This window comes from Labeo rohita, chromosome 1 (assembly GCF_022985175.1).
Source record: "Labeo rohita strain BAU-BD-2019 chromosome 1, IGBB_LRoh.1.0, whole genome shotgun sequence".
Lineage (NCBI taxonomy): Eukaryota > Metazoa > Chordata > Actinopteri > Cypriniformes > Cyprinidae > Labeo > Labeo rohita.
In genome coordinates, this window is record NC_066869.1 from 14,781,845 (window position 1) to 14,807,937 (window position 26,093).

At 36.9% G+C, this 26,093-nt stretch overlaps 1 protein-coding gene across 1 annotated transcript in view; it reads left to right on the top strand.

The window, feature by feature from the left end:
• Positions 1 to 26,093, top strand: part of pkd1a (polycystic kidney disease 1a) — a 100,238-nt gene that overhangs the window by 46,950 nt on the left and 27,195 nt on the right. Inside the window, exons 12-25 of the mRNA XM_051117977.1 lie at positions 2,302 to 2,579; positions 5,414 to 6,178; positions 7,184 to 7,315; positions 7,406 to 7,581; positions 9,773 to 9,888; positions 9,981 to 13,630; positions 14,820 to 14,972; positions 16,099 to 16,239; positions 19,284 to 19,572; positions 19,648 to 19,864; positions 19,948 to 20,107; positions 22,742 to 22,900; positions 23,033 to 23,177; positions 24,284 to 24,994. Coding sequence (XP_050973934.1) covers positions 2,302 to 2,579; positions 5,414 to 6,178; positions 7,184 to 7,315; positions 7,406 to 7,581; positions 9,773 to 9,888; positions 9,981 to 13,630; positions 14,820 to 14,972; positions 16,099 to 16,239; positions 19,284 to 19,572; positions 19,648 to 19,864; positions 19,948 to 20,107; positions 22,742 to 22,900; positions 23,033 to 23,177; positions 24,284 to 24,994 — 7,092 coding nt within the window. The remainder of the gene's footprint in view (positions 1 to 2,301; positions 2,580 to 5,413; positions 6,179 to 7,183; positions 7,316 to 7,405; positions 7,582 to 9,772; positions 9,889 to 9,980; positions 13,631 to 14,819; positions 14,973 to 16,098; positions 16,240 to 19,283; positions 19,573 to 19,647; positions 19,865 to 19,947; positions 20,108 to 22,741; positions 22,901 to 23,032; positions 23,178 to 24,283; positions 24,995 to 26,093) is intronic.

Genomic DNA, 26,093 nt, shown 5'->3' on the forward strand with positions numbered 1-26,093 from the left:
ATTTTTGGCTATTGTTACAAATATATCCCAGCGACTTAAGCGGTTTTGTGGTCCAGGGTCACATATATTGTAAAACAACTGCACTGTAAAATAAATAAATGATAATTCATAGATACATTTATAAATTATAATTACTCCTTTTTTAATTTCTCCACTTAAAAAAAGAGATTTTGTGAGTTTGGACTGCTGTAACGTTACCCATTTAAACCTATTTTTTAAGTTTTTATTTTATAAACTCCAGCTTCAGTAAAAACAGGCTTATAAAAACACACTGTGATCATCTGCCACAAAAATAAAGCATAACTGGTGGCCGTTGTGATCCCAAACGCAGGCTAAACTGACAGCACATGCAATCAGTGTGAATGGAGCCGTTTTGAGGTGCAGAAAACACCGGATCACGAGCTGACCACCTGAATAAAGTGTGTGCTTCACTTTGACTTGATGAAGGGATTAAGCCACAATTTGCTTTCACTTTTAGTTTGTTTGACAGATACTGTCAAAACATAATGAACCAAAACACAACTTTAAAGACCTTTTATGTTAGAATAAGAAGTTTAAATATATTTTAAAAACAACACTTTTTGCCCAGAAGACCTATCGTTTCAAATAGTCATGTGACTACGATAATATCAAGACAGTTTTGCTATTGCGATACCACAATATTGATAATAAAAAAATTTTTTTTTGTTTACCAGTTTCAACTTAAAAACTTAAGTTTAGCAGCTGCCTTAAAATTTTAAGTTAAATCAACTTAAAAGTACAAGTTATTTCAACTCATAACTTAAATCAACTTAAAAGTGTTTTATTGTAGTGAGTTAAAATGACTTGTACTTTTAAGTTGATTTAACTTCAAAAGGCAGCTGTTGAACTTAAGTTTTTAAGTTGAAACGAGAAAATTTTTACAGTTTAGACATTCGTATTTTAAGAAAATATACATATATACTTTTTAACCGCAAATGCTTGTCTTGCACTACCTCGACCTCACGCATTACGTAGTCATGCTGGAAAGATCACATGTGACGTAGGCAGAAGTACTGACCCAGTGTTTATAAAGCGAACGTGCAAAGAAAGTCAAACGGCCTTTACGAAACAAGGTAAAACAACGATGTCGGAAGATGTTATAGGAGAAAATGTGATGGAGTTTTTCTCCCTACCCTACCTTTTTGTACTGAAGTAGACTGAGTAGTTTTGATGTGTGACATTTCTAACGTGATTATCCAAGAGTTAGTGCGAGACAAGCATTTGTGGTTAAAAAAAAAATATATACTTTATTTATTTTAAGAAAATGACATAATTTCACTAGATAGTGCCTTTATTCGTCAGCTGGGATTGTGTAGAGCCTTTGGAAGCTGCATTGAAACTGCAATTTGGACCTTCAACCTGTTGCTCCCCATTGAAGTCCACTATATTGAGAAAAATCCTGGCATGTTTTGATTTCTTTACCACTGAGAAAAGAAAGACATGAACATCTTGGATGACATGGGGTGAGTAAACTATCAGGAAATTTTTACTTCTCCTCTAAAGAAATGGGTCAGTGTATACATTTAGCTCTTTTCCTCACTCGCAGCTGTCATATGAACTTTCGTCACGGCCATTAATGCGCCGGTACATTAACCTTATCTCCGGACGGCCATCGTCATGGTAACAGGCTTGTTTGATGACTTGGCCGTTTGCCGTGTAAGAACAGACTGGCAGACGGAGCTCAGAGATAAACAAACAAACACATGCATAAGCAGCTCTGCAAGCGATTAGTACACGAAAGTAGTTCATAATTTTACTTTTAAATGAAATCAGATGCGGAGATTATTCTCGGCGGACCGGAGTCCGTTTTCTCCTGCCAGTCAGGCTCATTTCTTCGTTTCGGTTGTGTTTGCAAACCGAGCAAACTAATAAACAACCTCCAGACACATATCGACTTGAAGATCAACTCTTGATCCGTCCATTCAGGCTGCTGAGAGAAATAGTCAAGTGAGCAGTGATTTGTTGTTCAAAGAACATGTGTCTTCAGGGTTTAATAATTTAATGATCAAATATAAGATACGTTCACTATATTTTTATATTTATAGATTTAAAGTTTGTTTGCTCGCTTAGCTAAAAAGAAATCTAGAAGTTTAAATAAAGCATTAATATATTCATTTCAATATGTAATTTATATTAACATATTTTTTTAAACATATTATAATAACAAAACGATTTTAGAGATGTCTTGTTAGTTCACAGATTATTTTGAAAGAACATAGTTTGTGGATGTTATATGTATTATGTTTTATGATAAATTGATTTGTATGGACTCTGCTCCAGGTTGCGGTGACCTTTGCGCCCCCATCACTGTCTGTCAGGCCCCGGATGAGTGGATCAACGACACGTCCGTCCCACCAGCGGACACACCGTGTCCAGCGGGACGCCAGTACTGTCCGTATGCTGAGCGCTGTCTGCCCTTGGCCAGCCCTTGTCATCCCGGGACTTGTGTTAACTGTTCTGGGGTCAGTCCTTTGCCTGCGGGCACACAGTACCCTGATTACAGACTCGTCGGAGAGGTCCTGATCTCCCTACCAGCTGGACCGCCATCCAACATCCTGGTGAGTTTGACTGAATACTTAATCTACTTTATTTTGTACTCACAAAAATGGTCAAAAATTATTTTAATTTGTGTAAAGCAAAGATTTTTTTCATTGTATCTTTATTTTTGACAATTAAAACCATTTTTCCTGAAAACTCACGCTATCAAAATACAAAAACATTTACTCATCTCTGTTGTTATTATAAAGTATAAAAAACTGTTTTTGTTCATTGTTATAAATCTGAAACAAAATATAAATATTAAATTAAAAAACTTACAAAAAGTAAAAGTATACATTTTCGGAAACTATAAAACATTGCCTTGACAAATAACTAAAATAGGTTTACATAGTAAAATAACTTTAAAAAAAAAAAAAAAAAAAATAAAAAAGCTTAGAAATATTGAAAAAAAAATAAATAACAGAATATTTAAGCAGAATTTGACCTGCACCTTATCAAAACCAGACTGGATTCCATGTGAAACTTAGCAATGAAGAAATTAAAAATTTTTTACCGATAAAAATCAAAGGAAAAATATATTACATTTTGTTTTGTGTAAAGTAAAGATTTTTTTAAAAACCTGTTTTTCTCAAAAATTCATATTATCATAATACAAAAAAAATGTTATTTTTCACTGTTGTTTTTTTGTTTATTGAACTTAATCTGAAACTAAATATAAATATTAGATGAAAACCATATTAGATGATAAAAATAGTAATTTTACATAAATAAATATTAGATGAATACTTAAACTTAAATTAGAAATGTTGCCTTTCTAATGAACTAAAATAAAATAAGTTTAAATAGTAAAATAACGTAGCTAAATAAAAATATTTAAACAAAATATATAACAAAATATTTAAACAAAAATATAAAACACTACATTTCTGCAAATTAAGCCAAAATTAAAATAAAAACTAAAAATATAAAAATAAAGCCAATTCAAATATTATATGACAATATATTAAACATCATTATAATGTGAAAATTATATATAATTTAAATATATATAATTTAAACATTTATACAACTATTGTATAGATACATCCTGAAAATGTCCCTATATATATACATATGCATATATTAGTGTGAAATATGGATGGATCTTGACAGGTTTCATTAGATTCACCCACTGAATGTCATAGTTTTCATCTGATATCTGTCGTCTAGATAGACCTTATGTCCAGCACGAGTGAGCTCCAGGATAAAATGCGAGAGCATTTAAGCTTTTAATGAGAGGTTGAGTGTGTGTGTGGGCCTGCGGGTCGTCTGCTTCACCCTCCTTCAGTGTGCTCTTCCTAAACGAAGCGTTTGAAGAGTAAATGCGGGGCGGCTCAAAATGTCCTGGAGTGTTGTTCAGATCACAGTTAATTATTTCCACTCCCTCTCTGCTGCTGAAAGCCAGTCCTAATAATGACCCTCAGTCTATCTAATGAAAAGGCACATTACAGTGAGACAAGCTTCTCTTCACAGCTTTCTTTTGGGGCTGTTTTTGTGTACTTTCTGTGGTATTTGTGGTCTGTTTCGGGCATGGAGTAATTCCAGAGGTCGGGACCTTATTAAGGGTAATCACTGTCCCCTTCGCTTTCACCGCAGTGTTGCCATTTGGTCTGGTTTTTGCTCTCAGATCAATCCTTTTTATAAACGATAGGGTGTTACCGCAAGCAGTGTTTGGAAATGGGAGATGATGAAGAGAAAAATAAATTAATGAAGCTGGTGTGTTTCTTCAGAATAGGAAATAAAGGCCTAAAAGGACATTTTCTGATATATATCTCCTCTTTTAGTTGCCGGTTGTTCAGCAAAATGCCTGTGTTCAGACAGATTCACAAAACTAATTTAAAAATGCACAAAGATTCAATGTTATAAATTTGATTTGATGAATCAAAAATTTGATTGGTGAATCATTTATTTACACTATTGTTCATAAATTTAGGATTTTTTTTTTTTTTAAGTCTGTTCTGATCACCAAGGCTGCATTTATTTAATCAAAAATACAGTAAAAACAGAAATATTGTGAAATATTTGAACAATTTAAAAGACCTGTTTTCTATGTGAATAAATTGTAAAATGTAATTTGTTTGTGTGATCATTACTCCAGTCTTCAGTGTCACATGATCTTTCAGAAATCATTCTAATATGCTGATTTGCTGCTTAAGAAACATTATAATTAAGCATTTGTAATATTATCAGTTAACAACAAATAGTTTTGGAAATATGTGATACATTTTTTTGATAAAAAAAACTATTTGAAATCTTTTGCAATATTATGAATTTCTTTACCGTCACATTTGATCAATTTAATGCATGCTTTAAATAAATCTCTAAATAAAACTAACTTAAAATTTGTAAACGGTAGTGTATATGAACCATGCAAATGAATCAATTTAAAATAAAGCGATTAATGGCCCATGTTTAAATACTGTTTAAAATAATTAAAAAATAAAACACTTAAAATAATTTAAAATTAATCATTTTTAATGCTAGACGTTAAAGCATTGCAATGTTATAATGTACAATATAATAAAATAAATACATGCTATATGTAAGTGTTATTAATATATTTTTTTTGTTTAATTAGCATTAGATGACTTTTTGCATAACGGATACTGTACCTATATATTGTGCCTTTTTAATTGTCCTAGCTAGTGAGTGCAATAAAATGTGACCAAATAAGCTTTTGTCTGGAAAAAGTAGCTTTTTAGTAAAAAAAATATTTTGAGTGCACACATTTGGGTATTCATTATGCCACACTTTTGTGAGGGTATGAAAATGAAAAACCTTAATGGACAGCTCTGTAATTTGATACAATAGGACAGATTTAATTGCCTCTTACTTTCTGCCTGTTCTCACTCAGGTCCAGGAGGACATAGAGGACCTGTTAGTTTCCCCTGGCGACTTCATCGCCCTGCAGCACGACGCTGGGCCGTCAGGCCTCCTCCAGTGCTCCTCCGACCCCTCGTCGCCATGGAAACAGAGCGTGCTCATCCAGAACCGCTCCTACTGGTGGGATGTAAACGAGACGCTGCAGGCGGATGCAGAGGGCGGCTGGGAAGAGGGTGTGGTGTGCCAGGTGAGGGTGCTGTACGTGGGGGAGAACAGCACTGCGCTCCAGGGTCCCTTTCTTCGCTCTGGGCTCCCTCAGCCTGGCGACTACAGTTTGGAAGTGACGTCCAGCGATGAGGATTTTCCCGTCACCGCATCCTGTCCCATCCATGTCATTCCACCTCTGGGCCCAACCGTGATCTATCCCACCAATCACAACGGGACGGTGTACTTCCTCCCCAATCAGACGTGGATTCTCATCACGGTCCGCTCGCAGCATGACGCTGTGATTGGATGGCAAGGCAGCAACACGACTGTTCCCTTTCACGCTGTGTGTCCCGAGAACCTTATGGCAAAAGTGGCCGAATGCAGACAGCCCAACCCAAACAACGACACCATGTTTGCGTGGTTCGACCTCCAGCTCGGGTCCACTCCGGGACAGACCAGCATGCTGCTTCTTGTCCAGAGCAACGTTACCAAAGCATCGCTACAAATTCAGACGAGGGTGCAAGAACCTCTCTGGGGGCTCGTCATCAAACCACATCCTGCTCACAGAGTCCTCATGGAGTCCGTAGTGGTGAGTGACATCCTCACTGCTGGTTTCCCAGCATCTGAAACCATCAAAATGGACCACATTAGGCTGGTTTAAACCATTTTCCCATCTATTATGTTTATTCAAAATGGACCTTTTAAACATTAGGCTGGTTTAAACCATTTTCTGAACCTACTAAGGGTTTCAAGGATTATGTTTATTGTTAATATTGTAAAAACCATTTAAACCAAGATTATGTTTAAAATGGTTTTGTTTCCCAGCCTTAATATCTTGTCAAAATGGAAAACCATTTAAACCAAGAGATTTGTTAATTTTAAAAAACTGGTTTTAAACTGGTTTTAACTGGTTTCCCAGCGCGGCAAGTGCCAAAAACCCATCGAAAACCATCAAAACAGACCACATTAGGCTGGTTTAAACCATTTTTCCAGCGTGACTTTACCTTCTAAATATCTACTATCCAAAGATAGTGTATTTGTTGTTATTATCAGGTGGTTCACTGTTTTTTGTGCTGGTTTAAACAGGTTTCCCAACTTGACAAGTAAGCAAAACCCATCCAAAACCATCAAAACAGACCAAATTAGGTTATAGTTTCATCCTTCTAAACAACTACTGTCCAAGGATTATGTATTTATTGCTAATATATTGTAACCATTTAAACCAAGTGGTTTTGAAACCATTAAAGAAGACCAACCTAACCACCTTAAGCTGGTTTAAACTATTTTTTAGCATGCCTTTAACTTGTAAACATCTGTCCAAGGATAGTGTACTTCTATTTTAAAATATATCATGCTATTTTTTTTAAACTGGTTTGCTAGTTTAAGGCTAGTTTAACCTGTTTTCTGAACATCTGCTGTCCAAGGATAGGCTATTTATTGTTGATATTTTATGTTTTTGTCCATAAAAGATGTCTGTGAGACAGAATGTTTCACGCTATTCATTGTCCACCATTATGTCACCTTTGTTATGGCTCTGACCTTCATGGTCAATGGTCTTATTATTTGCTTAGCTCCTCTCTCTCTTGTATTTCAGAGTTATGTGGCCTCTGTGGAGGGAGGTACGGACCCGTCGTTCAAGTGGACAGTTGATGATAAACCATACTTCACATATTATAACAGCATGTTAAATATCATCTACCAGAACGCAGCAGTGTACAAACTCACGGTGACTGGTTTTCTTTGAACTCAGCCCAGTTTATGTAAAGGCCACACCGATTCCATCAGCTTGGCAACTGACCCGTCTCTCATTTCCTAGGTAACGGCTATGAACCAGGTTAGCGTGCTGACAGAACACTTCAACGTCACGGTGGACCGCATGAATCAGATGACTGACCCGACCGTCCACGGAGTCCCCAAAATCGTGCAGCAGGGTTTGCCCCTGAACCTCTCTGCATCGGTGCAGATCGACGTGGCGGTGGACGTCACCTTCTGGTACGTTCTGACGGTGAAACTGTGATTGGTCAAATTAAAAATTGAGGTGTAAAGATTCATCATAATTATTAAAAGCTTTTATCAGGTTCATGATTCATAGGTCAATATGAGGGACATTTTTATATGAAAAAATAGTAATTTAAATTAGTGTTGCGCTGATTTTAAAAATCTATTTTCATGTCATTGATTTTTAAAATTCTATACTATTTTGTCAGCATAAATTTAAAAAACTCTACCGTTCAAAAATGTAGGCTCTGTAAGATTTTCTTTATTTTCTTATTTGGTCAAAAATACAGTAAATACAGAAATGTCAAATATTGTAAAATAAATGTTTCCTATTTTAATAAATTTTAATATATTTTCCTATATTTTATCAGGATGTTTTGATGAATAGATAAAGCTGAAAAAAAAAATGTTTGCAAAAAGTTTTTTAACCTTATAAATGTCTTTTATTGTCACTTTTGATCTTTGAAAAAAAGACATAACAAAATAAAAAAGAGAAAAGCTTGAACTTACCTAACCTTTTGAACACTAGTGTATTTCTAAATAAATAGTTTTTGATGCTACAGATACTGTACATTTTGGAATTACAATTTTTATTTGAATTAATATTTAATACATTAGCAATTTATATTTATTAATTAATGTAATATTACTTAATATTCAATTAATTTTGAGTTTAAGTGAACATTAAATGAAGGCAAATGTAATGTAAAGGTAGAAACAGGATGAAATGAGCATGCACAATTAAATATACACTCTCAGTTAACATTTGCAAGAGCAAATCTCTAATATCAGCCAATAGTATTGTATTTATTCCTATTTCAGCCTTTTTAAAATTGAATGCAGTTTAATGCAGCGTTAATGCGGTAATTTAATGCCTGTGACTGTACAGCAATAATAGCAAAAAATGACTGATTTGAAGAAGTCGTTGTAGAATTGGGATGTATCGAGATGAAACACCCAATTACAATCGAATAAGTTCCTGATGGGTAAAATCAGGTTCTTTCATGCATTTTTTCTCATTTATCACATAAAATGGGTTGTGAATCCTCTCTTTAAATAGCTGTCTTCTTGGAGAGTTAGACAGCTTTCTACGTTCATGTCTCGTGTCTGTTTAATGTGCAGTCTGCACACAAACTTTTTCTCTTCAGCTTCCACCACCTCACACACTCACACTCCCAGCCTGCTCCCCTTTAATGGCACTTTTCTCTAGATTTACAGTCTGTGGTTAGCGCAAAATGCTGACAAGAATTTTCCCTTCAATGCCGAGCATAGAAAGATTCCCAAAGTTTCCATTCCATCCCCCAGAAGCCTGCTGCGTGCCACTGCAGATGTCTGCTTTATTTATTTATTTCTTAGATTTCTCTATTTATTGTCAAAAAAAGTCTGTCAAACAAGTACTGTAGGGCGATTTTCTTCCCTGCGCTTTCATCTAGTCTGCTCAGTATCTCTGGAGTTCAGCCCTGCCGCTTGTTGAGTCAATCGTGATACCTGATTCTCCTTTGGGTTCCACTTCCATAGAGAAAATGGGGATAAGATGGAGCGAGAGATGAAGGTGTATCGCTGGGAGCCGGGGCGATGATTCAACAGCAGCTCCGCCTCTCCCTCCCGCAGCGATGAGTCAGACAGCGAGATTTGCAAGAGAGGGCTTTTATTCCCTCCAGCTAAAAATATCTTCAAAACAGACCTGCCACCTTGCTTTTACAAATTCCCGAGGAGCCAAAAGAGACTCAGAGTTGTCTTTCCCCCCATCCTTTAGTCCCCTCTTTTATACTACAATAAGCTTGTCTCTAAAGCCACTCTAGTGAAACTAGAGTTTACTTAATACTTAACTTAATGTTCCTGTGCACAGTGTATAATTATTCAAAAGGAAAAAATCAGCAATTTTTTAACACCTCCCCAACCACAGTTCAATCAAATCCCTACTGATGAAATAAAATATAGTCTGACCGTCCTTTTAATGTCACATTGCATGATGGTTTGCCATTCATGTTAACTTAATTAAGATTGCCTGAAAATGTTTTCGGTAAGGTCACGCTTTAACATTCCCATTGACTTGTTCAATTAAAAACATGATGCAGTACTTTCCAAGACTTTGTCTACACTGTGAGAAACCAGTTGTGAAATAATGCATGTAATTAGGCATGCAATGTGTGTGCTTGTGGGTTGATGGTTTTATGTTTCACAGGTGGTTGTTTGGAGATGGAGGAAACCGTACACGTCAGTTTAAGCCCCCTTATGACAACCCCTCTAGAAATCAGGTGGTGATTCATGATGATGTGGAATACGTTTATGCACAGCCAGGTAAAAAAAAACAAGATTTTACATCCATATTTCTTCTCACATTGATTACATTTTATATCTATATTGATTTTTATAAATCATATTTTTTGCAGGGGAGTACACCCTATTGTTATCAGCTTCCAACCGCTATGAGAACAAGACATGCAAGGTCGATGTTTACGTCTTTAGCATTCTGACAAGTGTGCGGATCGAGATCGACCCGCCCCTGCTACATGCCGAAAAACCAGCTGACTTTGAGGCCCACCCCCTTCCGTCTCCCTACGGCATCATCTACACCTGGAACTTTGGTGATAATTCATCCATACAGCAGGGGCGTGAACGTAGAGTTCCTCACGCTTACGCTCACAGCGGTTTCTACAATATCTGTGTAAATGTGAACAACACCATTAGCTCAACAGACACCTGCTTAGACGTTATCGTCTATGAGGACGTTAAGGGCTTGGAGGTGATGTCATCTGCTCCCACGGAACGCAACACGCCTACCACTGTCACGGCAAGTCTGGAAGCAGGGAACAATGTAACTTGGTGCTTTGACATGGGTGATGGAATGGTGCAAACGGGTATGGAACCCAAAGTTGAGTATACTTACAGGAAAGATGGAAACTATACGGTCAATGTCACCGCGACAAACGCTGTGAGCTCTCAGTGGGTGACGATACCTGTTGAGGTGTTTGTGCTACAAGTGTTATCGCTAGAACCTTCCGGTTGCATCCAAGAAAACAGAGAGGCACGCTTCTATGCATTTGTGTCAGGGAATGCTTCGGGACATCAGTACGTGTGGAGTTTTGGCGACGGAAGCCCTAACGAAACTCAATACGGAACACCGATGATAACGCACTTGTACGTTAAAAGTGGCGAGTACCATCTCTCGCTACTTATATCGAGTGAAGCCAACAAAGCAAATTTTTATACGAGGATCTGCGTCCAACCTGAACTCACAACAGTGTCTTTGTTCCCTCTAAGAAAACACATCAAACTTGGTGAGGAGAGCAGATTTACAGTAGCTGCCTTCCCGGAATTTAACTACACCTACGTGTGGGATTTTGGAGGGCTTGACTCGAGAGGTCCTGTTCGAGGTGGCAAGGAGATGGTGTTTACATTCAGGAGTCCTGGAGAATATCTAGTCACGGTTACTGCGCTCAACAACATCTCCCGTATCAACAACTCTGTTTCAGTCGTGGTGCAACAGTCTGTTGGGTTTTTGCTGATCAGCCATAATGGAGATAAAGAGAACAATCTTTCTTTACACCAAGAATATGCTTTCAAGGCATCTTCAGACTCTGAAAATGCTGTCTACATCTGGGATTTTGGAGATGGGACTAGACTTAATGGGACAAGCGTATCACACGCTTACAATTCCTCGGGCAGGTTTAACATCAGTGTTACAGGCAAGAATGAAGTGAGTGAGACCAAAAATGAGATTTTTGTTGTGGTCCTGGCCCCAATCACAGGACTGTCTGTAAATGCCAGCCTTGTCAATGTCCCTTTGAACGCTTCCGTCCACTTTGAGGCACACCTCGACCAAGGAGATGCTGTTAGGTACTCCTGGATTCTTTGTGACCGGTGCACGTCTATCCAAGGCACTCACACCATGTTCTATACGTTTCGCTCCGTTGGGACTTTCAATGTCATCGTTATTGCAGAGAACGACATCGGCACCGTTCAGGCAAGCATTTCCATTTTTGTGCAACGTGAGTTGGAGGGCTTGCAGATAGTGGCTGATGAGCTTATTAAAGGATGCTGTTTTGCAACCAACCGTGTCCTTCACTTACAAGCCTCTTTGAAAGAGGGCACCAACATGACCTTCAGCTGGAACCTTCTGAGGGAACATGAGAACCATGACTCTAACCTTACAGGCAAGACCATAGACCTGAATTTTTCCACTCCAGGTCCTTGTGATGTGCTCCTCAAGGCAACCAACTTGCTTGGCCAGCTGGCTGTGAACAAAACTATTGAGTTTCTGGATCCTGTGAGGGAGCTTGTCCTTGGGATTTCACCAAACCCTGCTGCAGTAAATTCCATGATAAACATGACAGTATCTGCAAGTTTTGGGACAGACCTCCATTACAGATGGTGGGCAGATGGTGAACTGTTAACATCTGACATGTCCTCTGTCACACACCGTTTCGGAAGCGCAAGTTTGAAACTAGTTAAAGTGGAGGTTTCCAACAAGGTCAGTTCGGAAACAGTCTCAAAGTTGATCAGCATTCAAGAACCAATCACAGGATTGACTTTCGTCGCCACAAATGCTACAGAGTACTTTGTAGCCTCAGGGGACAATGTTACCCTGCGTGGAGAAACACAGATAGGATCCAATATTTCGTGGATGTGGCTACTGCCAGATAACACTAAATCAAACCAACGCACCACCTCCTACATCTTCACTAAACCGGGAATGTTCACTGTCACTTTGAATGCTACTAATGACATCAGCAGAGACACATACTCACGTGACTTTACCGTTCAAGACCGTATCCAGGGCCTGGAGCTCAAGGCCAGCAAACAGATTGCTGCAGTTGGTGAAAACGTTGAGTTTACCATCTCAGTCTTGTCTGGAACTTCTGTTAATTTCATCCTGAGCATTAGTGGTGATGCAACTGTCGTTCTGAACAATCAAACCTACATCCACCAGTTCACTAGTGTGGCGAAGTACTATGTCAACCTTACTGCTCACAACCAAGTGAGTTCAGAACGAAGGACTCTGCACATTGAAGTCATGGAGCCTGTGACCAAGTTGACTATACAGGACTGCTGTGATGCCGCTATACCCGTCGGCGTACCTAGGACTTACATAGCATCCACGCCGACACGTGAGCCGTTGACCATTCTGTGGACCTTTGACCTTCATCATGGCCTGAAGATTTCTCGAGTTGGCAAGTCAGTGACATATGCACCAGAACAGCCAGGCAATCTCACCATATTCCTTAGAGCATTCAATTCTCTGAATGGATTGAATGTGACCAAGGTTATACGAGTTCAGAACAGTATCAGGTCAGCTACCTTGAATGCTGATCCAAGCAACACTTTCATCAACAAGACGGTCAGCTTCCATGTGGCAATCACTCCTATTTCCACCCCAGCAACATATCAGTGGGACTTTGGAGATGGCACTTCTGCAGCTGTCACAACTACACCTTCTCTTAGTCATATCTATACCCTTCCTAATCAATATGTGGTGCGAGTTAATGTCAGTAACCTGGTGAGCTGGGTCACAGCACAGGTTTATGTGAACATTTCGGTCCTAAGGTGCGACGAACCAGAAGTTCAGATCATCCAAGCTCCACGACTCGTCATCTGGCGTTACCAGCCAGCCTTGGTAGAGGCCAACGTGAACTTGAAAGGCTGTGGCCTCTATGGAGTAGGTTATCTTTGGGAGATCCTCACCTCCCCTCGCTGTCAGTATGATGACAAGAAAGGTCCACCACCGTCTAAGGTCCGTCTCCCTTCAGGGGTCAAAGTCCAGAAGCTCCAACTTTCAGTGCCCAAGATGTCGATTTCTGCTGGGAACTATACGCTAGTTTTTTCTCTGTCCTATAAGGGGGTGCCGTTACGGAAGGCAGCCTGTATTCAACTTTCAGTCATGTCCAAAAAGCTGGTGCCCATCATTGAGGGTGGTACATACCGTGTGTGGTCCAAAACTCAAGATTTGCATTTGAACGGAGAGAAATCCTACGACCCGAACCTGGACCCGGACAACCAGTCCCTGCTCAACTACCACTGGGAATGTGTGAGCACCTCAAAGGTAATCATGACTAAAATTTCACAGATATATAAAAATAAATGATTTTTAATGTCTTGAACTTACAATTAAGGCTGGCGTGTCCAGTCCTGCTTTGCGAGGGCCACCTTCCTCGCTTTAGCTTCAACACTCCTGCCTGGAAGTTTCTATTGATCCTGGAGCTAAACTCTGCTGGAAATTGGCTCTCCAGGAGCAGGACTGGACATCCCTGATCTAAGCTGTAAAACAGCAACATATTTCAGAACTAATGTTGGTGATTAGATGCTTCTAATATGTGAAGGACTTTGTTGTTGATGACTGTTCATTCAGTGCTAAAGTTTTTTAATTTGAACAACCCAATTTGAGAGGGTTTTTCTTCTGGAAATGATCAGTGGACTAAAAAGTAAAATAAACATTGTGTTTGAGAGAGGGTTGGACAGTTTGAGTAATTGCCATTTAAAGCAATGAACAATCAAGTGCTGTTGTGCACTGAGCTCGTTGAGAGCTGAGAACTCTTAACACGTATGTTAAGGTGTGAATTTGAGAGAGAAGTTCTGGTATTAGAGGCTTAAATTTGCGCACAGCCAGTCGGAAAGATCAAATATGTCAAGTATGAGCTACAAACATGGATGTTTGGGTGGTGTATACTTGAGATCAGTTACATAACTAGCAGCGGATAAACTCGGCATTCCTTCGAGTTCTCCCAGCCTATCAGAATCAGTGCCGGAGGGGAGCTAGAGATTCCTGCTTTTTATTAAAACATTTTATCACTGACAGAAATTCAAAGGAACATTGTATTAGGTATAATGAAATATTTCAAGCTCCACTGGCACCAAAAAATAACACATTAAAAATGTATGAATGCCACTGCATTAGATATTAAAATGAAAAAGCAAGTGGCATTTATTTTAAAGGAAGGACCCTTTGAGCAAATGTGTCTCAAAACAACATTTTTAGATACTAAATGGTAAAGCAGTAGATTTATTGTCCAAACTGAAGACCAAAAGTACACTTTGTGGGTGTCAAAAATGTATAGTGCATTTAGTCAATGATTAAAATGCTATTAGAAAAACTCATTAGGTAAAGTCATTAAACAACAAAGTTACCCAAACTTGTTTGATGATTATGCTCTTATCTTGCATATCCTGAGGCAGGTAAATGAGTTGATTAATTACCATCTGTTGTGATTCTCTCTTTCAACTTCACCCTGCAGGGCCCGGCTCACTGCTCCACTTTGCATTTCGGGTTGGGTCCGAGCGACCCGGTTCTGGGAATCTCTGGTTCAGAACTGGAAGTAGATGTTGAGTATACCTTTCGCCTGACCGTCAGCAAAGAAGGCATGACCCCAGAGTCCACAAACCAAACGGTGAGTGCTCTAATATAGATTACTGCAAGTGTTTCATTCTTGTCTTATATTATGAAAAGCATCTCATCACATTTTAATTCTTTGTATTGTAATCTTTCAAGCTATTTTTAGCTTTTTTGTGCTTAAACTACCTTCCGTTCAAGCATGCACCGAGTAGAGCTCAGTCATATTTTAATAAAGTCATTCTCATTCTTTTCAGTGCAAACACACCTCTTCTACGTAAACTAGGCTCATGAAAGAATACTAATTATCCCCAATCAAAAACTCAGGCCATTTTGAATGGCGCAATTAACGCCACGCTGTTGCCATCCCACGGAAAGCTGGCCAGATTTTAATTTAAAAGAAACACTTGTTTACATTTTCTAGCGATCATGATCACAGGAAATCATCAAATGATGAACAAAAGCACAACCTCCACCATCTCATTACTCAAAACCGGCCTGCAAGATGTGGAATTGTGTGTTTTAAGGGGGTGTATTTGTGCTTTTAACTGATATGCATACTTTCAATAGTGAAGCGTGAGAGAAAACAATGCGGTGCATGCGAATGAGCAAAGTTATGAGGGGTTGCTATTCATTGTTAGCGCTTCCCACCTTTTTGTTTTGTTCTACAGCATTCAAATTAGTCCCTATCATCATTACAGAGTATTCATACTTGTTTAGCATACTCTATGTATAGCTATAATTAACTGACCTGAACGAAGGTTCATTACGTAATTCAAAGCATAATTTACCTTCTGACCTTCAAAATTGTAAGCCACATGTGAAAGCCTGATATGATATGAGTCTTGAATGAGAACGTGTGTGTATTAAAATCATTTCACTCACTGAACTGAATGGTTTGACGGACGCTGAAGGGAATATTTCATGAGATTTAACTTTGAAGGTCTGATTGCTTTGGGAACATGATGAAACCAATTCACCATGTCGTTAGAGTCACCAGAAACTTCACTGACCCCTACAATCCTTTTATTCTTCATAAGTTCATTATTCTTGTGTCACGTTCAGTCTCAGCACTAACGTTGTTAATAGTTGATGGTCAGTAGAAAATGGTCAATAGGATGGCGAATAGAGAACATAATTGCGTAACTTAAAGTTTGTTTTCCTCTCTGTTCTTCTGGTCATAGGTGTGGGTGCAAAGCGGTCTCATCCCGATGGTGTCGCTGGAGTGTGTGTCGTGCAAAGCTCAGTCTCGCTACGAGATCAGTCAGAGCTCTTATGTGTACCTGGCTGGCACCTGCATTAACTGTCAGAGCTCACACAGAGGGGTGAGAACAAACCTTACATGCACAGCCCACTCATGACACTTCATCATCAATCACAGGGTTGCTATTAAACCACTGTTGCGTATGGGAAAGTGCGGAATGCAAAAATAATTACTTTTAAAGCAGGTTTTCACAACTACTCCCTGCTGTTCAAGGCTCTACGCTTACTTTTCTCTTTAGGAGCACTTGTGCTCCTAACTTACGAAAATGTAGGAACACATTTAGGAATCAAAATTTCAGGAGCACCTTTTAATCAATAATCAAAAAATCTGATTTAAAAAAAGCCTTCCCATTACATGGTGATATTTGGCTCCTTAAAGTGATTTTACAGGGGAATTTTGTTTTTACCTTTGTAATGGCATTTTTCTAACTTTATTAAAAGTATGTCAATTCTTTTATGTCATTTTTTTTAAATATATTTTTTAAGCTTTTTAAAATTTCTAATTAAAACAACAGAATAAGAACAAGTAGAATTACAAGAAGAAGTTACCAATCAAATGAAATCAGCATGAACAAAATTAATTTGTACTACAGAGGTGGCACAGAAGAACACAAAAGTGCCTTGTAGGTGTATGTTCATGTTTAATGAGGCTCAGAGGTGGCATGACTGCAATCAAATTCATAAATTCATGTTTAGATTAATAATTTAAATATAACATTTTGAATATAGAAATATGAAATGATTTAAACAACTGAAAAGATTTTAAAAATTAAACAAAAACTCGCAGTACGTGGCGGCAAGTCACTGATTTAATTACTCAATCATTCATTCATTTGATTCGTTCGAACGGCTGATTCATTCAGGAATAAAGCAAGTGACTCTCTTTATGAATAGGAAATTGAACTCACTAGATTAATTTTAAAACGCACGTTCATTCATAAACTAAACAACGCTGTGTTTGAATGGAGATGCACAGCAGCTCAGTTGTGAAAATCAGGCAATAGTGTTATAGTCAGACAATATAAGTCACTTAATATCAACTTCTTGTTCATCTGACTGTTGTATTAAATCAAAATCTCATTTACAAACTCCCTTAAAAATCATTTAAAGCTGTCACTCATCTTAGTACATCGCGATCTCACAAAGTTCCATTACAATCAATGAAGCTCTCTACACTGCACAATCAATCTCTTATTTACACTCTCTCTACACTTTGATGAAAGGATTGGTCAGATATGTCTGTGATACATTACTTAACATTGCAAAAACACACTCCCCTCAGCACAAACACAAATATGCTGATCGGGTCACTCGCACATGGTGCTCCTAAATATTTTTCCGTAGTCGCACGCAGTTGTTTTCCATCGCAAATGCGTCTAAAATGGTCGCACTGTAGAGCCCTGCTGTTTTGGGCAGGTCAGGATGCTCAAATAGATTACTTAAGGACATCATGGAATCAAAATTGGACTTTCCATGTCTATTCATTTTTTGGCCAGGCACAGCATTTTAATTTCTTTATCTTTTAGCTTTCCAAAAAGCATGGAAAGCATGATATAATTTGTCTTTAGGATTAGCACCGTCCTCATCGAAGCTGAATGTTGGGAATGACATATTTGGATTTTGTGAGTCACTCATGCCTTATTTATTAGAGGAAATATGCCGTCATAATTTATTGAAGAGCTGTACATGGAGAGATAGCGGCATGATGTCATGCTCTTTTTTTTTCCACAGGCATTCCTCTTGCTTTTTTCCTGATCTGCTTTCTCTTAATGTTTAGACTGAGACTCGAGTGATGTTATGGTTATGGGAACCAAAGGGAGGGGAAACCTGAGTGGGCGTACGGGGTGATGTCATCATCATGATGCGATGTGTTCCACTGCATTAGCCGTTAACGGCATGCCAAGCCTCGTTAAACACGCTCAGACATTTGCTTGGTGACCGAGCGGTCAAACACTGATCCCCTTGGTCTGGTCCCTGTGAGCCAAAGACAGTAAATATTATGGTACAACTCACAGACGCTTATCTAGTGGTTCAAACACTCAGTCTGAGATGAGTGCTGATGCGGATCGATGGTGAAGGAGGTCACTGCAAGGTTACTGAAAAACCTGTTCAGAGCTAATTAAAAATGTAAAAAAAATTATGTTATTTATATAATTGTTGTATTACGTTTTTGTAAGTTTAAAATGTAATTGTACATCTATTACAGGTTTTAATACAATCATTTATTAAATTATATAACTAATATTATTTAGATTTATTAATACATTTTAATGATCTGTTCTATTAAAATGCATGAAAATAAATACATGGCAAATGGCATGGAAATACAGTACCATTCCTAAAGCTGTTAATATTTTTTGTAACTACATAAAAGTTTATATGCATTTTAAATAAGTTTTTAAATGCTTTGAGTGTTTTTGCTTTATTAATAATGTAAATATTAATATCATTTTTAATATGTTATACATATAAAAAAGAATTTTAGAACTAAATGCAATGCTTTCAATTAATTGATGTGATCATTTTGTATCTACATAATTAAATTATATAATAAATTTAAAACCGTTTCAATTGTAATGTATTTTAATGATCTGTTAATTTAAATAAATACAGAAATATATATAAATGACATGGAAATGCAATGACTTTCTTACGTAGGCTTTTAGTGTCAATTATTAATGTCATTTTTCATCTGAAAATGTGACAGTGCATTTAATTTTAATTTAATAATGTAATTGCATTCCATAATATTTCTATTTTTAATAGAGAATTATTGATAATAATTTACATTAATTTAATAAATTCACCTTAATAATAAAATGTATAAAAAACTTGCTTATTTTAAATTGATATTTAAATTAGTGCTGTCAAATGAGTAATTGCGATTAATCGCATTCAAAATAAAAGTTTTGTTTGGACAATATATGTATGTGTACTGTGTATACTTACATATATATAAAAACACATACATAATCGCGATTAATCATTTGACAGCACTAATTTCAATATTTAATTAAGTCAACATTAGTATGAAAATGACATGGAAATACCACTGACTTCAGTCCCCAGTCCTCTATCCTCTGTCCTCTGTGTCTATTGTTGTTAGCGGTGGACGGCGATGACCGGAGGGAACGAGACGCTGGTGCTGGATCTGAACACCACCACCACGGGCAGCGACAGCATGAACCTGGTCCTAAGACAGGGCATCCTTCGTGACGGAAACTCCTACATATTCAGCCTTCATGTGACCGATGACAGCATGGACCGTGAAGGCGTGGCCTACATCGAGCTCCACCCCAACCTGCCGCCAGCCGGTGGGACGTGTTCTCTGTGGGCGGATGGGGATGGGCCTCAGGTGCGCACGCTGCTGGAGAGAGTGCACTTCAACTGCTCAGGTGAGACTAAAGAAGAAGGACTTCATGTAGGATATTGAGAAAGAGCAGTGCTGAACAATCAGGTTTCATTTTCAGGTTACACTGATATGGACGAGACAGAGTCTCCGCTGGTTTATAGTTTGCTGGCGCTGCGATGCTCCGGGCTGTACTGTGAGGAATTTTGTGTCTATAAAGGCACAAGTCCAGAACATGCAGCCTTCCTGCCCCCCGGCTTCAGCTCGGCCCAGTACCAGGTGAATGCGATTGTCATGGTGGAGGACCACCAGGGGGCGACAGTCATGGCCCGCAACAAGTAAGACACGGTTTGGCCTAAAGACCTCAAGTGTACCCTTCTTAGCTACCAGTGTTGTGAATGGTTTGTTATGCGTGTGTCAGGACAATGGAGGTGGTGCTGCCGGCGGTTCCTAACGGATTCAGCTCTCTCCCTCACTGGCTCAGCAATCTAACCAACTCCATCCTGAGAGAGCTGCTACTTCAGGAAGATTCACAGAGAGTACGGGAGCTCTCGCTCGCTCTCATCACCGTCCTCAATGAGGTGAAACCTCATCTATCTATCTGTCTGTCTGTCTGTCTGTCCATCCACCTCTATTCATCCGTCTCTATTCATCCGTCTCAATCCATCCATCTGTCTGCCTTTTAGTCTGATTATATATAACAGACTATATAGTCAACATATACCAGAATACATAACAGACTATATACTGAGCTATATACAAGATAATATAGCAGACTATATAATAAGCTATATACCAGACAATATAATAGACTATATACTTAACTATATACAATACTATCTAATAGACTATATAACTGTATATACTCACCTGTATACTAGACTACATACTGAACTGTATGCCAGACTATTTTACAGAATATATACTCAACTAGACTACAAAACAGACTATATACTGTACTATATAACAGGGTATATACTGAACTACATACCAGACTACATAACGGACTATATACTGAATTATATAGCGGACTATATGCAAAACTGTATAACAAACTATATAACAGGCTATATACAGTACTGAACTATATACCAGGCACATAACATACTATTACTGTACTATATAGCAGACTACATAACAGAATATATACTGAACTATATAGCAGACTATATAACAGACTATATACAAAACTATATTACAGGCTATATACAGTACTGAACTATATAGCAGACTACATAACAGACTATATACTGAACTATATAGCAGACTATATAACAGACTATACAAAACTATATTACAGGCTATATACAGTACTGAACTATAGCAGACTACATAACAAACTATATGCTGAACTATATAGCAGACTATATAACAGACTATATGCTGAACTATATAGCAGACTGTATAACAGACTATATACAAAACTATATTACAGGCTATATACAGTACTGAACTATAGCAGACTACATAACAAACTATATGCTGAACTATATAGCAGACTATATAACAGACTATATGCTGAACTATATAGCAGACTATATAACAGACTATATACAAAACTATATTACAGGCTATATACAGTACTGAACTATATAGCAGACTACATAACAGACTATTTACTGAACTATATAGCAGACTACATAACAGACTATATACAAAACTATATTACAGGCTATATACAGTACTGAACTATATAGCAGACTACATAACAGACTTTATGCTGAACTATATAGCAGACTACATAACAGACTATATGCTGAACTATATAGCAGACTATATAACAGACTATATACAAAACTATATTACAGGCTATATACAGTACTGAACTATATAGCAGACTACATAACAGACTATTTACTGAACTATATAGCAGACTACATAACAGACTATATACAAAACTATATTACAGGCTTTATACAGTACTGAACTATATAGCAGACTACATAACAGACTATATGCTGAACTATATAGCAGACTACATAACAGACTATATACAAAACTATATTACAGGCTATATACAGTACTGAACTATATAGCAGACTACATAACAGACTATATGCTGAACTATATAGCAGACTACATAACAGACTATATACTGAACTATGTAGCAGACTATATAACAGACTATATACAAAACTATATAACAGGCTATATACAGTACTGAACTATATACCAGACTACATAACAGACTATATACTAAGATATATAGCAAACTATATGAATAGTTTGCAAAACTATATAGTTTTGTATATACAGTAGTCTGTTATATAGCTCAATTAAATTCAAGTTTATTTGCATAGCGTTTTTCAATGATTTGTATTGTGAAAAGCACTATAGAAATAAACTTGAATTGAATTTAACTATATAACAGTCTACTGTATATACAAAACTATATACTGAACTATATACACGATTATATAACAGACTATATAATAAACTATATACCAAACAATTAAAACAAACTAAATACTCAACTATGTATAAGACTATATAAAATACTACATAACAGATTATATACTTAACTAAATACTAGACTACATACCAGACTACATACTGAACTGTATGGCAGGCTTTATAACAGACTATATACTAAAATATACTGAACTATATACAAGACCATGTAACAGACTATATACTAGACTACATAACATAGTATATACTGAACTGTTTACCAAACTATATAACAGACTATATACTCCACTATATACCGGACTATATACTGGAATATATGTTGGACTATATAACAGACTATATACTGAATTATATACTAGACTATATAACACTACATACTGAACTACATGCCAGACTATATAACAGAATGTATATTGAAATATTCTGAACTATATACAAGACTGCAACAGACTACATAACAGACTGAATTCTCAGCTATATACTAGAATACATAACAGAAGACTACATGCTAACATTTATAGCAGATTATATAACAGAATATGTACTGAGCTGTATACCAGGCTATATAACAGACTATTTACAAAACTATATGACAGACTACATAACAGGCTAGATACTGTACTATACACCAGACTATATACTGAACTATCTATCCGTCATTGTCTGTCTATCTATCTATCTATCTATCTATTGCTCTGTCTGTCTGTCTGTCTAGCTTTCAGTTATCCATCTTTTATCTCTCCATCCATCCGTTATGTCTTTCTCCATGTGATCATCATTTTGTGCATTTCTGTGTGTTCCAGTATGAGCAGGGTTTTTCCCGCAGACGTGAGCGTGTGTCTAAGGCAGAGCGTCAGTATCGAGTGAGCGTCAGAGGTAACATCACCAGAGCGCTGACGTCGCTGGACCTCAACACCGTCAGCGACATCCAGCAGACGTCAGCGGCGCTCGCACAGTGCACGGTGAGACGAGATGCCCTTACATGCCTTCAGTGATGAAGTCTAAATCATGAATCACTTCAAAGACATGTGACACATGACCAGTCACAGTGTGAAAGTTAATAAAATCTGCCTTGTGTCTTTGTTTGTTTGCAGGCTGTGAGTCGAGAGTTTGTGTGTGAAGAGTGTCAGAACAGCACTCTGGACAAACTGGAGTCGATGTTAAAGATCCTGAAGAACGACACTAAACAGGGCACAGTCACCCCGACCGAGATAGCAGACAACATCCTCAATATCATGGGTAACATGCACACAAACACACACATATTCAGACTCCAGTGAGACAGCAAACAGAATTATCTGTTTCATGGCTATGTTATACAAACACAGTCACAAACAAACAAACAACCCCAGAGGCAACAAGCTGTTATGATTCACTTGTTTACATGTTTTCATTTTTCTTTTATCTGACTAAATCTTACCTAAACTGAATACAAGTATAAAATTGCTGTCAAAAAATTGTTTAATTAATTTTAAAGAAAATGCAATAAAATATTTAATTGAAATGTCCCTTACCTCTATTTAATTATTAATAATTGAAATTAAATTTTTTAAAGTATTCTATTCTATGTATTACAAGATCTGTTTCTCAAGATTATTTTTTTAATCATAGAAAGAATATTACATTATGTTTACTGATTTATTCATCTGCCATAAAATTGTCTTTAATTTATCTTCATTTTGAGGCTTTTGTTTGTAAAAAGTATTTAAAATTACATTACTGTTTAAAATATTTGTATATTTTTATTTTAATGAAATCTTATTCAATATAAATTTTTATTTTAATTAATGCAAATAAATATTATTATATTAAATTAAATTAAATTATATTTTTATTTTATATAATATTATGTTTACTTATTTACTCATCTGCCATAAAATTTTATATTAATATTTCTTTATTATTTTTTTATATTTATTTTTTTTTTTTATAATTTTTATATTATTTTATATTTTAACATATTTGTTTAAAATATTATTATATTTTTATTTTAATTAAATCTTGTTCAATATTATTTTCTATTTTAATTGATACAGAAATTTATATTATATTTTATTATATTATTCCACAAAAGCTTTTTTTATCTTCATGTGATTTATCTTCATGTTGTTTTTTCTGAGCAGTGTGATTAATTAATTCAGTTGATTTATCAACATGCAACTGATTTTTTAAATATATATATGTATTTTAATTGATAGCCACATTAAATCAAACTCTAATTAGTCTCATTGCACTTATATCACTCCTGTTTTTGGTCTTTCATGGAGGCTTTTATCCTGTTCCTACTGCTTTTTAATGTTCGTCTAGTCAGTATATCAGACCTAAACTGTGTTTTCATTCTTCAGGTGACCTGATCCACCAGGTGAGCCAGGCTGCCTCCTCTCCACCTCCGGAGGCTGAGGAGGGCGGCGGCCTCTCCCAGCAGCCTCCGCTTGTCTTAGAGGAGCAGCAGCATCACCCGCTGCGTGTGGCCGCTAAAGCCTACACCCTGTCCTCCGTCCTCATGAGAATCCTCATGCTGGGCCGCGTCCTCAACGAGGAGCCCCTGATCCTCCGCGGGGCCGAGATCGCAGCCGCTGGTAAACGCGCCGACCCGCAGAGCCTGCTCTGCTACGGTGAGAGCGACACGCCCGAGTGCCAGCGCTTCTCTATCCCTCGAGCATTCAACAGCAGTCTGGGACGGGCAGCGGGAGGCGCTCTGGCACCCAACAGCGAAGACGGCATCGTGCAGCTGCTGTTTCAAGTGGAGCCCAATCCGTTTCCATTTAACTACATCGCCAATTACACCGTCTCGACGGAGGTGGCGTCCATGGAGTTTCGCACCGTAAACGGCACGCAGATTCCCATCTCGGATCTGGACGACAGCCATGCCATAACAGTTGCCGTTAATAACGGGAGTGTGGCTGGGCTGGACGCTAACAGATTGGAGGCCATCCTGCCGCCGGCGGGAGCCGAAAACATCAGCCACTGCGGTTCAATCATTGTGAGGGTGAGCACGAGGAACAGCAACAGACAAGCGGGGATCTACGTCCAGCTCAACTTCACCGTACTAGACGGTAAGATGCCTAACACAAGGGGGAGCCACTAAAAATAAAGCAATTATACAAATTAATACTTTTATTTAGTAAGGATGCTTAAAATTGTTCAAAAGTGATGAAAAAGATTTCTATTTCAGATAAATGCTGTTTTTCTGTACTTTCTATTCATCAAAGAAACCTAAAAAAAAAAATCTACTCTGCTGTTTCCAACATAATAATAATACTAATAATAAACTTTTTTTGAGCAGGAAATCAGAATATTAAAATGATTTCTGAAGGATCATGTGACTGGAGTAATGATGCTAAAAATTCAGCTTTGAAATCACAGGAATAAATTACATTTTAAAATATTTTTAAATAGAAAACAGTTATTTTAAATAGTAAAAATATTTCAAAATTTTACGTTTTTTGCTGTATTTTGGATCAAATAAATGCAGACTTGATAAGCAGAAGCGACTTCTTTAAAAAAACATCAAAAATTTCTGACTGGTAGTGTGTTACATTGTAAATAATAAATATGTACAATTAGAAAAGTATATATGTAAAAAATAAAAATAAAAAATCTAATTTTAATATTATTCAATTATAAGATTATGTATCTGCGATAAGTGCTTCTATGATCATTTTTTTCCCACAAAATTTCCCACATTTATTTTTTCTGTTAAAAACTCGTGCTATGATAAAATGATATCCGATATCTGAACAGTATTTAGAAATCTGAATGAGAAAATATAATGAAATGTCCAAAAATAAAGAAACAGAAACAAATGTATTTCATGATAGTTGATTAATACAAGATTATATTAGCTTGTAATTATTTATTTAATTATGGTTTTAGTAATTTTGTTATATGCTTTTGCCATTTTTATAAGTGTTCAGTTTTTTTGTTTTGTTTTTTGAAGTAGCTTTATTTATTTATTTATTTATTTATTTTTATTATAGGTTACATTTTAGTAAATTTGTAATATGCTTTTGTCAATTTTATTAGTGCCTAATTTTTTTTTTTTTTTTTTTTTTTTTTTTGTATTTTGAATTAGCTTTATTTATTTATTTATTTTTATTTTAATTATAGGTTACGTTTTAGTAAATTTGTAATATGCTTTTGTCAATTTTATTA